Raw genomic sequence first — 17275 nt, 5'->3', positions numbered from 1 at the left:
GTGTTCACAGCCTTCTCATGTAGGGCCTTAACTATACTTACACCCCTACTTCCCTATAGATACTTTTGAGCTTTTTCGGCTGGCAATAAGATACTGGAATGTCCCCCCTGGGCAGAAACCGTTCCGAGCAAACAAGTATGGCGGGGGATGAGACCTCGAGCAAACCAGTATGGCGGGTGATAAGAATGATTAAGCCAGAGTTTAAAGGTCGCCCTAGCCAACCATAACTCATGTGACTCAACCCCCCACCACAAAAACACGAAAATGTAAAGTAGACATCCGACAGCTAACCAATCAAGGAACTAGAGCCAAGACCCCACTCCGGTAAATGTAAAGTAGGCATCCGACAGCCAACCAATCAAGGAACTAGAGCCAAGTCCCCACTCCGGTCCGGAACAAACAAACCAATGAGAAAAAAAAACCCTCGATATATCCACACTTTGCATAATGAAAAATGAAAGCTATAAAATGTATGTGATTCCGCTTGGGCGGGGTTCCTCTTCGGCCTCCTGCGTGAGGACCAAGGAACCCCGGTGCACCGGCTCCTAATAAACCTCTTGCGTGTTACAGCGACTCTCGACTCTTGGCGGTTCTTGGGCGAGCTGGGATCCCTCGGAGACCGTTCAGGTCTAACACTCCGACCCATCTTCATAACAAACATTTTGTATCACCCCTTTACTGCCTTAAATGGAATCCAGAGATAATAAAACTGACCTACATGCACTGAGAAAACCAATATCATGCCCTAACTGGAGAAAAGAAAGGATAGTAATTGGAATAAAATGATCTGTATTTCAATCCTCAGGTATAAGAACAGCACAAAGCAAAATGGAACAGTTAGATGCTGGCCTCTATGCACAGGGCTGTATTATGGTTGATTAAAATGTTACTGTGCTGCTGTGGGTGATGTAATTTTTCAAAATGGTTTAAAAAAAAAGCCTCAGTAAGATTATGAACAACACAAAGTTCAGTCTTCCCTTGATGGACACAGCAGTTGCATTCCTGGGAAATTTGGTATATATCAAAACCATGCAAAAAATACTTTTAAGTTTATATGTTAAATGAATCAGGGTCTAGGTTCACTCTATTAAAAGCAGGTTTTCAGCTGCACTAGGTCCTGGTGGGATGTGTGGGAGGAAGGACCGTTTTCTGTGGTGTGACTCTCTCCTTTCCATTGCCGGGCATCCAACACCAGCCCTGGTTCCCAGTTCCTTCCCCTTTCATAGCTGTGTCCACCCCAGATACCCTCCAACTTCCCAGAAAGCCCAAGAGCCTGGGGGCTCACTCTACACTACGCTCCTGCTCAGCTACAAGCAAGGTCTTTCCACCCTGGAAACTGATTGATGACTTACCCCAGCTTCAAGGTCTGGAGGTGATTGGCTCCCCACGGTCCAGCTCCTCAACTGGTATTTGAGTCCCTGATTCCAACTGTCACCCCTCTTCACTTTTGTGCCCCTGGGAAAACCCTTTCTTATGCCAGGACATCCCTGGCCCCTCCTCCAGAGGCCTCTGGGTATCCTTCCCCTGTAAAACTACCTGATAGCTAATGTTTACTGAACACTTACTATGTCCCAGACACTCTTCAAAGAACCTTAAATACACTAACATACTCATCCTCATGACAACTCCATGAAGTGAGTTCTATTATCATTTCCGTTTTATAAATGGGGAACCCTAGATTCCTAAATGAGTCTGAATCCAGGCATCTCAGATATGAGCCTTGTGTTCCCAACCACTAAACCACCACTGTCTCTCTTTGGCCTATAGGACTGTGCTTCCATGGTTGGTTTCTGGACGCAGCTCCAGATGATCTGACTGGAGGTATTTAGGGCCACAATTTGATTAGAAGGGAATGTGAGGGTGTGAAGTTGAAACTACATTTTCCTAACATTTATCTAAATGTCCTTAACAAAACTGGGTAGCGGGTGGTGCTGAAGGCCCCGCCACCTTCCTACCTCCAGCCCCTGCCCCTGCCCACCTGCCCCCCCTCCGCCTCCACCCCCAAGTCCCACAACCACTACCAGCTCCAGGCTCCCCCCGACCTTGAAGATCCACCATCACCCACTCCTGACCCACCAAGCCCCACCCCTTTCTCCCATAACCCCACTCCCAGTACTACATGCTCCCCCACCCTTCAAAGCTCACTTCGTCCCCAAGTTTCATCCCAGACCCCTCCAATTTCATCCACACCTTTGTTCCCATCCTGGCCTTACCCCGGTCCCACTCTCTAGTTCCACCTTCCATCACCCGCCTGGCATGTTGTCAGCCTTCAGCTACTTTTTATGATGGAATGTAAGGGGCTACACTAGTGAAAAGTTAGGTTCCTGCCCTCAGTGAGCTCAAATTCTAGTGGGGACAGCTAATAATCATCAAGGAAATAAATACACATGCACTCACATTTACACGTAGCAGTAAGTGCTGAGAAGAAAACTTAGGCTGCAAATGGGAAATGAGAAGGAGGAAGATGTCGTGGTGGAGGGGGTGATCTCGGGAGGCTTCTTGAAAGAAACAGTTATGTGGAAAATTGGCTGAATTAGGGAATGTGTGTGGCCAAGGCCCACATGGGTGCCAGAGTAGAGTCAGTTTAAAAGGTGGTGGTGGGAGATAAGATCTTGGGGGGGGGTGTTGCAGGGACCAGACTATGCAGGACCCTGTCAGGGTGAGGAGATTTTCAGGGGCAGAGAAGGCAACCACCTCCAGTTATTTCAGAGGCCCAGTTCCATGCTATTAGTTTCCCATGGCTGCTGTAACACATTACCACAAATCTGATGGCATAAAACAACAGAAATTTATTCTCTCCTGTTTCTGGAGGCCAGAGGATGAAATCAGTATCACTGGGCTGAAATCAAGGTGTAAGGGGGCCATGCTCCCTCCAGAGACACCGGGGAGAATCTGCTCCTTGCTTCTTCCAGCTTCTTGTGGCTGCCAGCATTGTTTAGCTTATGGCCTCATCACTCCCATCTCTGCCTTTGTGGTCACATTGCTTTCTCCTCCTCTTCTGGGTGGAATCTCCCTCTGTCTCTCTCTCATCAGGACACTTTTGATTGCATTTAGGGCCCACCTGAATAATTCAGGACCACTGCTCCATTTACAGATCTTTAATCACATCTGCAAAGTTCTTTTTGCCATGTAAGGTAACATTAACAGGTTCCAAGGATTAGGACTTAGATATCTTTTGTGGCAGACATTATTCAATTTACTATATCTACCCTTTCTTCTGATATCTGGTAATTCAATGATTTATTCAATTCTCAGTGCAGTGTAAACCTTGACACTAGTTTCTTTTTCCTTTTTTGTAACCGATTATCTGATTTAAGGTTTGATTGTTGAGGCATCCATTTCAAAGAGGCATCCCCTTCAATGTGTTTATCTTGAATAAACACATTGCCAGCTAGATAAAGAGTCAGGCCATCTTCCCCCATAGAGGTTCCTTTGTTTTAAGATTTGTTTGTGTTCAGTAACTGATCATTTGAGCTACCAGTTGTTGTTGTTTTTTTTTTCCTCTTCCTGGGCTTTAAATTCCCACTCTTAAGTTTTAAATTTAGCAATAAAGAGTGAGCCCACAAAATCATCAACCCCAATAAAACAGAACCCCAGGTGCTGTCTCTTTCTCTTTCTCTCTCTTTCTCTTTCCCTGTGACCTCGCTGTGTGGCCCCAGGAATGCTGTGTAATTTCCAGGTCTTGTAATGTAATAAGCCTCTGTTTCTTCAGAGTACCCTGATGAGTATCACTGAAGGGCATCTTGCACTCATAATACCAACCACAAGGGCCAGTCCAACCACAGCACTGGTTATCGATATGCTGAAACTGGCACAAAACATTCAGACTAAATTAATGGCCCCTTAGACTTACTGTTATTCCAGCTGCTTTTCTGTTTGTTATGATGAAAAACATCCAGACTAATCCACTTCCCCACCTAATAGGTGCTAATAAATGTTTGTGTGGAAAGAGGAAAGGGAGTTTGCATGCACTGAGTGTACACAGAGCGCATAGCACATAGTAAGCCCTCAGTCGATGTTGAATTGAATTGCTTCTTATACAGGGCAGAGAGTCCAGGTGATTGTCCTCGATGTTCCAAGAGGTGCAATTTGTTACTAATGGTGGACAGGGAGGGAGTGGGGGCTTCAGGATTAGAAATCGGGCGTGTCTGACTCCAAGGAATACATGCTTTCCCCTACACCAGGGCTTCTCAACTTCGGTACTACTGACACTTTGGGCCACATAACTCTCAGTTGTGGGGTCTGCCCTGTGCATTATAGGATAATTAGCAGCATCCCTGACCTCTACCCACTAGATGACAATAGTACCCCCCAAGTTGTGACAATCAAAAATGTCTCTAGACATTGCCACATACCCCCTGGGGGGCAAAGTATTCTCTTCTTGGAACTACTGCCCTCCATTATGCTGCCCTAGTGGAGGTGGAGGTCTAAAGAGATGCCATTTCATCTGGGAATTGAATTCAGGTGTCCCACGGAACAAGTTAAGAAACTGTCTCTATGCCACAGAGGTGGAGATCACTGGTTATCTACTGATGTTTACTCTCTGATTCTCTAGGGACATACTTTAGCTGGGCACACCTTGCTAGAATAAAGACTACATTTCCTAGCCTTCCTTGCAGCTAGGTGTGGCCATGTGACCACATTCCAGCCAATTAGAGGTGATGTGGACAAATTCCCAGCTGTGACCTTGAAGGGAAGTGTCATTCTCCCCTTCACTACTTCTTTCCCTGGTCTTTCTGCCTGGGATATGGACCTGGTAACAACAAGATCAAGGAATCCTGGGTCTCAATACCAGGGAGACCCTGAATTGCCTGGCCGGCTTATACTGGAATATTACTAAAGAAACCAACTTTCTTCTGATTTGAGCCACTGTTATTTAAGAGTTTTGTTAAAGTTGCCAAACTTGCATTCTAACTGTCGCAGCCACCCAAGCCAGCCACAGTAGAGAAGGAAAGAAGGCAGGAAAGGAGGAAGGAAGGATGTAGATGGAGGGGCACAGGTGGTCTGGTTGGGCTCAGAGACACTCAGGGAAACCTTCTGGGAAGGACTCTGAGTTGCATCTTGAAGGAAGAGAAAATGTGGAGTGGGGAGCAAGGGGGCAAGCCCTCCAGAAGGGGCTGCAGCAGGAGCAAGGGCCTCGAGGAGAGACCCGGGCAAGGCCTTGAAGGACAAGGAGGGCTTGAACAGGCTGAGAAGAGAGAGGAAGGTAAATCAGAGGGGGAGCCCAGTGCCAAATGGGGAATTTCGCCAGGTGAAAGGAAATTGGATGTAGGAAATCTGGAGTTCGTCATGAGGCCTGAGGGCAACTGGAGGCTGGAATTGGAGCCAGAAGAATGAATGGGAAGTCCCTGGCCCTCTCTTAGAGGACCCACTCTAGGGCTGACCAGTCATCCATACCCCATGTCCCATGCCAAGATGCGCACAGCTCTGCTGGGCCTGAATTTTTGACATCTTCTTGTCAAAGGTTCCTCCGGTGGGCAGCCAGGGCTATTAGGAGTGCAGCCAAGGTCACTGCTTTCAGCCCCAGGACCGCAAGAGTGAGCACAGACAGGAGGCCTGGTGGACACAGAGGAAAGCTCAGGAAGGACCCCAGCTGAGCCCCCAACAGCCCACACCTCAGTGCCTCTATGGTGAAGTTGGGTCAAACTTCTATATAACCTCTGGGGCCTCATCCTTTTTACCCTGGAAGAGATCAAAGACCTCCCATCCCCCTGTCCCAGGCTCGAAGAGCCTTTGCCCAATATCCTACCTTTACCTTTAATCATCTTGACAGCGTCTCTGACCTCTGATAACAATAGAAAATTGCTTTCATTATAGACTGCTCAGCTCCTCTGTCCTAGGCTCTGAGCTAAGCACTTCCTAATTGCCTTATATAATCCTCAAACTAATCTTGCAAGGTAGGATAGCAATCCAGCTTGTATAGATAAGGAGACAGATCCAGAGTGGGGAAGTGATTTTCTCAGGTCTACATGTGTCAAAGTAGTGATGGGACCAAGTAGTTTGGCTCCCAAGAATGGCAGGAACAGGGCTGAGCATCAGGGAAGTTAACCTGGTCACCTCTATTCCAAGTTCACCCCAGTTATCAAGTGCCCTTGAGTGTACCTTGAGGTGATGTGACAGGCACAGTTCTGGGCACTTGACACATGTGGCCCCATTGTATCTGTACATAACCCCACGAGGTAGATTCTCTGTTTTGTTATCTCCCTTCTTCCCCCTAGATCACAGAGCAGGGCACCAGAGATTCAAGGAGTAAGGCAACCTGTCCATAATCCCACAGTTAGAAAGGGGCTCAGTCCAGGAAGCCTGGCTACAAAGCCACATTCTTCAGCACAGTTGTGCATAGCTTCATAGTGTAGCCTTGCTCTGAATCACGGGGAGCTCACCACCTCGTAAGCAAGACTGCCCACTGAACAGTTAGCACTGACTGTTAGAAAGTCCTTCCTTTGATTGAGCTTTAATGTGGTTCTCTGGGTTCTGGTTCTGCAGCTGAGATGGAGTCCTGGGAGCTGTCTTAGTGGCAGAAGGGCCATAGAAGTCTGGGACTGCACCCTTCCCATGGCCAAGCCATCTCTGGCCCCACTTACCTGTGGGAGCCTGGTTAACGCCCCTGGACATAGGTATACTCACCTGATGGAAATACCTTGGCTGCACGTTCATTGGTGAATTCTGACTCTTGGAGAGAAGTGTGCTTTGCTGCAAGGGAGAGAAGTGGTCTCACACTCCTCTTTCTTTCTATCACTCCACTTCTTGAGTCCCTGTGTTAGGAGCTGGGGTCCCTGAGATGAGTCTGCCAGTTTCTGCCTGGGATGGGGGCTAGAAGTCAAGCCCTGTAACTATGAAGGACTATTTAGACCTGCACGAGCCTCTCTGGGGTAGGGACAATGCTTGCTTCACTGCAGTGTCTGCAGCACCTAGTACAGTGTAGAGTAGTCAACAGGCATGCAATAGATGTTTGTTGAATCATTAACAGTCTGTAAAAAGTTCTGTAGAGTGCAGAATGGGGGTAAATTAACTCTGCCTGGGAGAAGGAGAAGATTTCACAGAGGAGGGGCTATTTGTGCTGGGCCTTGAAGGATGAGTAGTTCTCCGTAGAAAAGGAGAAAGCATTCCAGGCAGAGGGAATAGCTTATGTAAAGGCCTTGAGGCTAAGAAGAGCTAGATTGTTTGGGACATGATGAAATTTTCCTTGTGGACCACCTCTCCCTCTCCCCCAACATCTCCTAAACCACCAGTCTCACCTTTGACTCTCAGCCTGGTGCCCTGTCCAGATAGGTATTGCCTGTTGGGTTTCCTCTGAAACTTCACACAGTAATAAGTGCCTGCATGCTCAGTGGAGATGCCATGCAGAAGAATGCTGAAGTCATTGTTGGAAGCCCGGACCGCTGTCACATTGGGGTAAGAGGTGCCTCTAAAGTTGTAAATGGCCTCCCGGCTCAGACCAGCTCCCCGAAACCACCTGATGGGTCCAGGGGGACCATCTCCAAGCACCGTGCAGTTCAGGAAGACAGTGTCTCCAGTGGTTGCCAACACCAACTCCTGGGGTTGGGTGATCCAGAGGTCTGGCTCTGGGTCCCCAGCTCCTGCAGTCAAAGAGAAGACTTTGTTGTTCTCTCTCTCCCTCCACAGTCCAATCATTTCCTCCCTCATATCTACCGTCCCTTTCCTTCCCCTGTTTTCTTCACTCAGTCACTCCCTCCCACATTCCCTTATTATTCACTAATTGATTCACTCAGTAAAGGAATCCTCAGTACCTACTATGTGCAGATGCTAAGATTGGGGAAAAGGAAGCTTGCAAAGACCCACAAATGTCCTGCCCCGGAGAAGTTCTCAGTTTGGGAGTGGAGATGGTCCAGAAAATCCCCCTGAGGTTGGAAACCCAGAGGACTGAAGGACTAAGAGAAGCTTGGAAGGAGTCAGAGAAGACTTCCTGAAATTCTTGTATTAAGTTAAAATGAACCCCTCCGAGCCCAACACACGTAGATGGACACCTTCCATGTCAACGGTTTACGGGGGTTTCACAAACATCAATTCTTCTATTTCATCACCTGACTATCCCTTGAAGTAGGAATTTTCTTGCCTATTTTGCAAGTTAAGCAGTTGAAGGAGATAGAGCTGAAGTGACTAATTTAAGAACGCACTTCTACTGAATGACAGACCCAGGATTTGGGTGCCCAGGTCACCAATGGTAGACTTATAGATGGTATGACTGATTACTTGGGGATTAAATGATCAGCCCCAGTTCTTGACTCTCCTCTGATAGTGTGGCACATCCATACTCTTGCTGTGGATTCATGGTGGCCAGGTACACTTCCTTATCTCTTAAGTTTGACCTCAGCCATGTGACTTGCTTTAGCCAATGGGCTGTTAGCAGACATTATATGAGTAGAAGCTTGAAATGTGCTTAGGGTGTTGGGACTTGCCCTCTTGTGCTTCTTCCATCTCCATGAGAAATATGTCTGGGCCCTGGAATGAGACATGTAGAACAGAACCACCCCAGCTGCCTGTAAATGTGTGAGTGAGACATACTAATTGTTATATGCCACTGAGATTTTGTGTGTGCAGCATGATTGTGGATAAAGGTGACTGATGCAGGGAGACAGATCAGAGCATAATGCTATGACCTGCAGGGCCTGATACTCACTCTTCACAAGCACGGAGGTGCCCTCATCCAGCTTCTTTCCTGAGTGCTCACTCAAGCCATCAAGTCTCACACAGTGGTAGGTTCCAGCATGTTTCGTGGTGACATTGTGGATATAGATGGAATAGTCGCAATTAAGTGGTTCCAGTGTCTTCAGGATCATGGGCATCACCCCGCGGAAGAAGCCATGTTTGAAGTTATAAATTTCCTCCTGGTTCTGGTTGCTCACCTTGACCCATTTTATTATGTAATCAGTGCAGGAGCCGACTACTGTACACCTCAGCAGGAGTGTCTCACCTTCTGCCACCAGCATGGGGCCCTCAGGCTGCAGGACCTGCCACTTACCCCCCTTGCTCTGCTCAGAAGCTCCTGTAACAGAGGAAGAAAGGCCTTGTGCTGGGCTAGAGGGACTTGGAGCCCTAAGAGCAAACTTAACATAAACCAGCCATCAGCTGGTCAATAACAATTACTTAGAACACTTGAGGGGTGTTGTTGGAGAGGGAAGTAAAAGAGGAGATGAAGCAGCTGGCTGGAGAGAGAGAGAGAGCAGGGCTATTAAATGGATTACTTATGAGTAATAGATGGCACTTGAGTGCTCACCATGTGCCAGGCAATGCATGTATTATCTCATTTATTCCTCCAACACTCCTTAGAAGTTGGCAGCATCATCTCCATCTTACAATAGAAGACATTGAGAACCCAGAAAGAGTTAGGTAGCTTTCCCACGATCACTTCTAATTGGGCTGAATTTTGCCTCCTCCACAAATTCATATACTGAAGTCCTAACTCCCAGTACCTCAGAATGAGATCCCATTTGGAGATAGGGTCTTTAAATGGGTGCTTAAGTTAAAATTAGGTGGGTCCTAACCCAATATAGCTGGTGACCTTATAAGAAGAAGATAGGTTGAACTATTGAGTTTGGCTTGAGGCTGGGCACAGAGAAGGAAGGCCAAGCTCTCCCATGGAAGTTCTTCTACACCTGGGTTATGAACAGCAACTCAGGTACTCCCTCCAAGAGCTCTGTGAGGTTCTCCATTTCTGAGAGAAAGCTAATGCTCAGGGAGGTGCAGGACCTGAGGGGAACCATGCATTCAGTAGGTGTCATGGCCAGGATTTGGACTCAGATCAACAGCCTCAAAATTCTGCTCACTACCAGGTCATCAGCTTTGTGCCCCGAGTTTCACTTCATCTGTGCTTCCATCAGGCCTTGGGAATAACTTGGTCTCATTCCAGGACTTAATTTTGTATCATGGTGTTTCTCAGTTGGGAGTGAGGTAGGGGAGTAGAATGAAGCAAACATTCCCTTCTAACAGGATCTGGGGAAGGGTTGTGGAATTCTAAATTCATTTCCCCCCATCGTCAGCTAGGCATGTACCATTAGCCACTAAGAACTGCCTCACAGCTGTGACCAAGTGACACCCCCCATTCAATCCTAGGAATTTCATTTGTCCTTAGTTCGAGGAAGTTTGGCAAACACCCACCCCCAAACACCACTATTTGAGTCAGTCAGACCTTGTTCTCTCTAATTCTTTCTGGTGGTTCTTCCCCTGGCCTCAGGTAGTTTCCTCACATGGATGTGCCAAACTGTGCCCATCACTCAGCACAGGGCTGAGAATAATGCCTGCTCCCACCTGTAAAACCTGAAAACCTCATGATCGACAGGGCAATGGGTAGACAACACAGAAGGGAGTACTCTACCTAGAGAGAAGTGCTCTGGTCTCACCTAGGAAATCTAGAAAGCAAGGTCCCAAAATAATAAAATATAGTAACATTCTATTGTGAGGCTTATAGTGCATGTGTAAGTAAAGTTAAGGCAATAATAGAATAAAGGCTGGTGTGGGGAGAATGTTAGTATACCATCATAAGGTTCTTATACTATATGTGAAATGGTATGATATCACTTAAGGTAGATGTTGATAAATTAAAGAGGTATATTATAAACCCTAAAACAACCACTAAGCTTCAAAATAAAGTTATAGCTAATAAGCCAATAAAGGAGAGAAACTAGCATTATAAAAATATTAAATTACCAAATGAAAACAGAAAAAGAGGAAGTAGGGAACAAAGAACAAGTAGAACAGATAGGAAAGTAATAGATTTAGACCTAATCATATCAAAAATTACTTTAAATGTAAATAGTCTAAATATTCCCAGTAAAAGTTAGAGATTGTCAGATTGGACAAAAAAGTAATATCCAACTACATGTTGCCTACAAGAACTCCACTTTAAATATAAAGGTGCAGATATGTTAAAAGAAGAATGATGGAAAAAAGATATATCATACTAACACTAATCAAAAGCTGGAGTGGCTATATTAATATCAGATAAAGTAGATCTTGGACAAAAGATATCTCCAGGAATAAAGAATGCCATTTGATAATGATAAAGGGGTAAAATAATCAAGAAGACACAAAACTCCCAAACATTTATGCACCTAATAACAGAACTTGAAAGTATATGAAGCAAAAACCAACTGAACTGCAGGGAGAAACAGACAAATTCACAGTTACAGTCTGAGATTTCAATATCCTTATTTCAATAGTTGATAGAACAAGTAGGCAGAAAATCGGAAAGAATACAGAAGATTTAAAAAATACTATCAACAACTTAGTCTAATTGATATTTACAAAAAATTATATTCCCAAATAGCAGGATATACAGTTACTTTCAATCGTACAAGGAACATTTACAAAGATAGAGCATGTTCTGAGTCATAAAAAAGTCTCAATAAATTTAAAAGAATTCAAGTCATGAAAAGCATGAACTTTGACCACAATGGATTTAAATTAGTAGAATCAGTAACAGACAGATGCCTGGAAAACTTCAGATGTTTGAAAACTAAATAACACACGAGTCAAAAACAAAATAATAGGGAAATTAGGAAGTATTTTGACCTGAATGAAAACGAAAACACAGCATTAAAGTCTGTGGCATGCTGCTTAAGCTGGTGGATATTTTAGCATTAAATGCTTATTTAGGAAAGAAGAAAAGACTTAAATGAATGACCGTAGTTTCATCTTAAAATAGAAAAAAAGAGCAAATTAAATCAAAAGTAAATAAAAGAAAGGAAACTACAAAGATCTGAGTGAAAATCAAGAAAGTAGAAAACCAAAAACAATAGAGAAAATCAACAATAATAAAATCTTTGAGAAGATCATTAAAAATAATACATCTCTAACCCTTCTGAATAGGAGAGAAGGAGAGTGAGAGAAAGAGAAAGAGAGTGTGAGAGCTAGAGATAGGTATCAGGAATGAGAGAGGTGACACCAGTACAGATTTTACAGATATTAAAAGGATAATTAAACATTGTTATTAACAAGTTTCATGGCTATATATACTTGACAACACAAACAAATTTCTTGAAAATCACAAACTACCAAAGCTACCTCAAGAAGAGATAAATAGATGTTTCTATCTATTTAAAACATTTAATTTGTTTTAAAAACCTTTCCACAAAGAAAAGTCCAAGTCCAGATAGCTTCACTGGTGAATTCTACCATATATTTAGATACAACACCAAAATCTTGATTGATAAAAGAACAAATTGATAAAAAAATTAAGAACTCTTAAAAGGAGTTCAAAAGACACTTGGAAAGAAGAAAAGACAAGCCACAGAGTAGGAGCAAATCTTTGCAAAGCATACATCTGATAAAAGGTTTGTAACCAGAATATATAAAGAATTCTCAAAACTCAATAATAAGAAACACAATTTAAAAATGGGAGTTGAACAGACCCTCATCAAAAAAAATGCACGTGAAAGATATTCAACATCATTACACATTAGGGAAATGCAAATTAAAACTACAATCAGATATCACTACACACCTTTTAGAACGACTAAAATTGGAAAGGCTGACTATACCAAGTGTTGGCAAGGATGTGGGGGAAATGTTATCCTCCTACATTGATGATGAAAATGTAAAGTGGTACAACCACTTTGGAAAACACTTTGGCAGTGTAAAAAGTTAAACAATCACCTACCATATGATCCAGTCATTTTATTCTTAGGCATTTTCCCAAGAGAAATGAAAGCATATGTCCACACAGACTTTTATATGAATGTTCATAGATGCTTTATTTGTAATAGCCCCAAACTGTGAACTAAACAAATATCTGTCAATAGGTTAGTGGAAAAACAAACTGTGGTTTATCCATACAGTAGCTAGAAATGAAAGGAAATGACTATTGATATGTGCAACAATATGAATGAATCTCAGAATAATTACAATGAGTAAAAGAAGCCAGGCAAACAGGAGTATATACTGTATGATGTTTGTTGTATAAAATTCTAGAAAAAGCAAACTACTCTATAGTGATGGGAAGCAGATAAGCTGTTGCCTGGGGAGGAGGAGGAGTGGAAAGGATGAATCACAAGGAAACTTTTATGGGTGTTTGATGTATTCCTCATCTTGATTATCTTGGTGATAAGTTCACAAGTGTGAAATGTCCAATGCCCACAAAACTTGTCAAATTGTACACCTTAAATATGTACAGTTTATTGTATGCCAATTATACCTCAATAAACCTGTTAAAAATTTATGAAGATGAAGCTTCTATGTGTGATGAGAAAGGGAGAACTAATGGAGAAGAGGCAGTGGGGGGAGATGAGGGCTCAGAAAGTCTCATGATTCTTATTCCAGTTGGAGTGAGCCTGGGAAAATGAAATAGCAGGGAGGAAACTGGAGCCTGGAATATGGCCCTGTGCCCCACACCCCCCTCTCTCTCTCTTTCTTGATTCTCCTTCTATGTTGTCACATGGACTTTGGGAAATGTCCTCGGTGCTTTGTCTCTACCTTGGTTGTGGAGCTGGACCAGTTCCTTTCCCACAGCTCTGGGATTCCTTTCCACCCATTTCCCATCTGCATGTTCTGGTTTTTCATGATTCCTGTTGAGGGGTTCCCTTTTGGAAGCATGACAGAAATCAATATTTTTCAAAAATATTTTGAATATACTTTATCCCAGTTAGTTTAGATATATGATTTCCTATCCTAGTGCCTAACATGTAACGGACACTCAAAAGTCTTTGTGAAACGAGTTAATAAGAATTATGATTCACATTTTCCTCGAGAAAACCAGCTGGAAGAAGAGAAGTTGTGCCCCAAGTCACAGCCAGTGAATGAGGGAGCATCCAGGTCTGACTCCACACCAGGGTCCACTGGGGCCTCTCTTGGGGGTGACAATTCTGGAGGACCCTAGGTGTGATGAACAGAATCTAGATTTCAGTAGGGCTTGAGGCAGAGACCCACATGGGCAGGTGGTGGAATGAGCCCACTGATAGCCATGCATCTTGTCGGGTGGATCAGAGCTTTCTGGGATCAGAAGATGAGTTGTACCCAGAAGGCTCAAAACTCAGGAGCTGTATCAATTTACATTCCCACCAGCAGTGCAAGAGTGTTCCCTTTTCTCTACACCCTCTCCAGCATTTATTGTTTCTAGATTTTTTGATGATGGCCAATCTGACCGGTGTGAGATGATATCTCATTGTAGTTTTGATTTGCATTTCTCTAATGATTAATGATGTTGAGCATTCTTTCATGTGTTTGTTGGCAATCTTTATATCTTCTTTGGAGAAATGTCTATTTAGTTCTTCTGCCCATTTTTGGATTGGGTTGTTTGTTTTTTTGTTATTGAGCTGCATGAGTTGCTTATAAATTTTGGAGATTAATCCTTTGTCAGTTGCTTCATTTGCAACTATTTTCTCCCATTCTGAGGGTTGTCTTTTGGTCTTGTTTATGGTATCCTTTGCTGTGCAAAAGCTTTTAAGTTTCATTAGATCCCATTTGTTTATTTTTGTTTTTATTTCCTTTTCTCTAGGAGATGGGTCAAAAAAGGATTTTGCTGTGATTTATGTCATAGAGTGTTCTGCCTGTTTTCCTCTAAGAGTTTGATAGTGTCTGGCCTTACATTTAGGTCTTTAACCCGTAAATTGATACAGCCACTATGGAGAACAGTATGGAGGTTCCTTAAAAAACTACAAATAGAACTACCATATGACACTGCAATCCCACTACTAGGCATATACCCTGAGAAAACCATAATTCAAAAAGAGTCATGTACCAAAATGTTTATTGCAGCTCTATTTACGATAGCCAGGACATGGAAGCAACCTAAGTGTCCATCAACAGATGAATGGATAAAGAAGATGTGGCACATATATACAATGGAATATTACTGAGCCATAAAAAGAAATGAAACTGAGTTATTTGTAATGAGTTGGATAGACCTGGAGTCTGTCATACAGAGTGAAGTAAGTCAGAAGGAGAAAAACAAATACCATATGCTAACACATATATATGGAATCTAAGAAAAAAATGTCATGAAGAGATTAGTGGTAGGACGGGAATAAAACACAGACCTACTAGAGCATGGACTTGAGGATATGGGGAGGGGGAAGGGTAAGCGGTGACGATGTGAGAGAGTGGCAGGGACATATACACACTACCAAATGTAAATTAGATAGCTAGTGGGAAGCTGCCGCATAGCACAGGGAGTTCACCTCTGTGCTTTGTGACCACCTAGAGGGGTGGGATAGGGAGGGTGGGAGGGAGGGTGACGCAAGAGGGAAGAGATATGGGAACATATGTATATGTATAACTGATTCACTTTGTTGTAAAGGAGAAACTAACACACTATTGTAAAACAGTTATACTCCAATAAAGATGTTTAAAAAAAAAAAAAAAACTCAGGAGCTAGATCAACCTGATCCTGACTTAGAGGAGACATGGGTATGATAATAATAGTCAAAGGTTATTAAATCTTTACATCGTGCCAGGTATTTATAGGCATTATCTCATTGAAACCTCCAAACAAAGAGGTGGGTCCTAGGATTAGTCTCATTTTGGCCCATGGATGTTTGATTTGTATTGTTGCACATGGCCCAAAGCTTAGACAGGCCTCATGCTTGCCTTAATGCTCTACTGCTGCTGTCTTAAAATTCTTAATGCTTTTTAAAAACATCTTTATTGGAGTATAATTGCTTTACAATGGTGTGTTAGTTTCTGCTTTATAACAAAGTGAATCAGTTATACATATACATATGTTCCCATATCTCTTCCCTCTTGCGTCTCTCTCCCTCCCACCCTCCTTGTCCCACCCCTCTAGGTGGTCACAAACCACCGAGCTGATCTCCCTGTGCTATGCGGCTGCTTCCCACTAGCTATCTATTTTATGTTCGGTAGTGTATATATGTCCATGCCACTCTCTCAATTTGTTACAAATTACCCTTCCCCCTCCCCATGTCCTCAAGTGCATTCTCTAGTAGGTCTGTGTCTTTATTCCCGTCTTACCCCTACGTTCTTCATGACCTTTTATTTATTTATTTATTTATTTATTTAATTTTTTTTCTTAGATTCCATATATGTGTGTTAGCATACGGTATTTGTTTTTCTCTTTCTGACCTACTTCACTCTGTATGACAGACTCTAGGTCCATCCACCTCAGTACAAATATCTCAATATCATTTCTTTTTATTGCTGAGTCATATACCCTGAGAAAACCATAATTCAAAAAGAGTCACGTACCAAAATGTTCATTGCAGCTCTTAATACTTTTTGAACAAAGGACCTGCACTTTCATTTTTAACAAGGCTGGGCAAATTATGTAGCTGGTCCTGGGCTGAGCCTCACCATTTTTATATTTAATACAGTACCCCTAGAGAAAGGCCCCAAAGAGCAGTTCTTTGTAGATAGGCATACAAGTGTCTGAGCCAGAACCTGGCAGTATGAGCCCAGAGCCTGGGAGCTTAACATCCCTGTGCTGCCCAAGAAGTTCTGCTTCTCTCAACACTTGGTCTGCACTCTGCTGGGATCAGGAAAGTTCTCAGCTCCCCCCTCCCCCTCCATCCTGGTGGGGTCAAGCACCTCCTGGCACCTCTCTGTGGGATCAGCCAGGGGTGGATCCTGTTCTGTCCCAGATCCTACTCACCCCAGAGGATAAGGAGCAGTGCCAGCAGCCAGGAGCAGGAAGGTGAATGAGCCAGGCGGGTAGGGGTGGGCATCACTTGGGGCAAAGTGTGCCTCCCGTGGTCTCCTAGACTGGCCACCATTCCATTCTCTGATCGGTGTTGGAGTCTGAAGTGAGATCTGTGGGCAAGGCTTTTTCTGCTTCTCATGGCCAAGGATACTTGGGGAAGTATTTTCACTACAGCATGACAGGGCTGCTGGTGTAAGAGGAAGAAGCTGGGTGGAGAGGTTTCCGGCTTTCGTGTCTGAGCAGTAGTTCCTGTTAGCACTCTGTCAAAGACTTAATGACCTTTTCCAGGCCCTGTCCTTGGCATCCTGGAAGGGAGATGAGCATGGCTATCATAGTGTGCCCTCAAGTCAGCCTGACTTTGGGTCAAGAATTGGGTCTGCCTCTTCCTGGCTGTGTGATTTTTCAAAGTCACTGGTCATCTTTGAGCCTTTGTTGCCTCATTTGCAAAATGGGGACAGTAACAATCCCTTCCTAAGAAAGGTGTTGCAGGAATGCTATATGTGTGTGAGGGCTTAGCATAATGTAAAGGCTAAACATATTAGCCATCATTATTCATAATATGTAGGAAATAGAGGAGGTGATATTTGCTTAAGAAGGAGTTATTATAAAGCAAGCTTCCCAGAGGCCTCGTTTTAGCATTGCAGGGAGGCACACACTCTCTTCCTA

The 17275-nt window shown here is 43.7% G+C and overlaps 1 protein-coding gene across 2 annotated transcripts; it reads right to left on the bottom strand.

Annotated features, from left to right (window-relative positions):
• Positions 1-2769: 2769 nt before the first annotated feature.
• On the bottom strand, positions 2770-16764 carry SIRPB2 (signal regulatory protein beta 2). Of its 2 annotated transcripts, XM_067013169.1 has the most exons (6): positions 16562-16756; positions 8642-9007; positions 7239-7580; positions 6628-6693; positions 5756-5785; positions 3226-5556 (listed from the first exon to the last, which is right to left on the bottom strand). In XM_067013169.1, exons 1-6 carry the CDS (start codon positions 16746-16748, stop codon positions 5459-5461), a joined length of 1089 nt encoding a protein of 362 aa, XP_066869270.1. In that variant the 5' UTR covers positions 16749-16756; the 3' UTR covers positions 3226-5458. The 2 variants fall into 2 exon arrangements, with proteins under 2 accessions (XP_058894350.1, XP_066869270.1); XM_059038367.2 differs by lacking the exon at positions 5756-5785 and having other exon boundaries at positions 2770-5556; positions 16562-16764.
• Between the last annotated feature and the right edge of the window lie 511 nt (positions 16765-17275).

The sequence above is a fragment of the Kogia breviceps genome, chromosome 14 (assembly GCF_026419965.1).
Source record: "Kogia breviceps isolate mKogBre1 chromosome 14, mKogBre1 haplotype 1, whole genome shotgun sequence".
Taxonomy (NCBI): Eukaryota; Metazoa; Chordata; class Mammalia; order Artiodactyla; family Physeteridae; genus Kogia; species Kogia breviceps.
Note: the sequence above shows the minus strand (reverse complement) of the source record. Positions and strands in the feature narration are given on the sequence as shown.

Excerpts from the sequence above, each read along its gene's own strand:
- SIRPB2 (XM_067013169.1), bottom strand. The coding sequence starts at position 16,748 with ATGAGAAGCAGAAAAAGCCTTGCCCACAGATCTCACTTCAGACTCCAA. Across the intron at positions 9,008-16,561 it reads ACTGCTCCTTATCCTCTGGG|GAGCTTCTGAGCAGAGCAAG; the intron begins GTGAGTAGGATC and ends CCTCTGTTACAG. Across the intron at positions 5,557-5,755 it reads CGCTGTCAAGATGATTAAAG|GCCTCCTGTCTGTGCTCACT; the intron begins GTAAAGGTAGGA and ends TGTGTCCACCAG.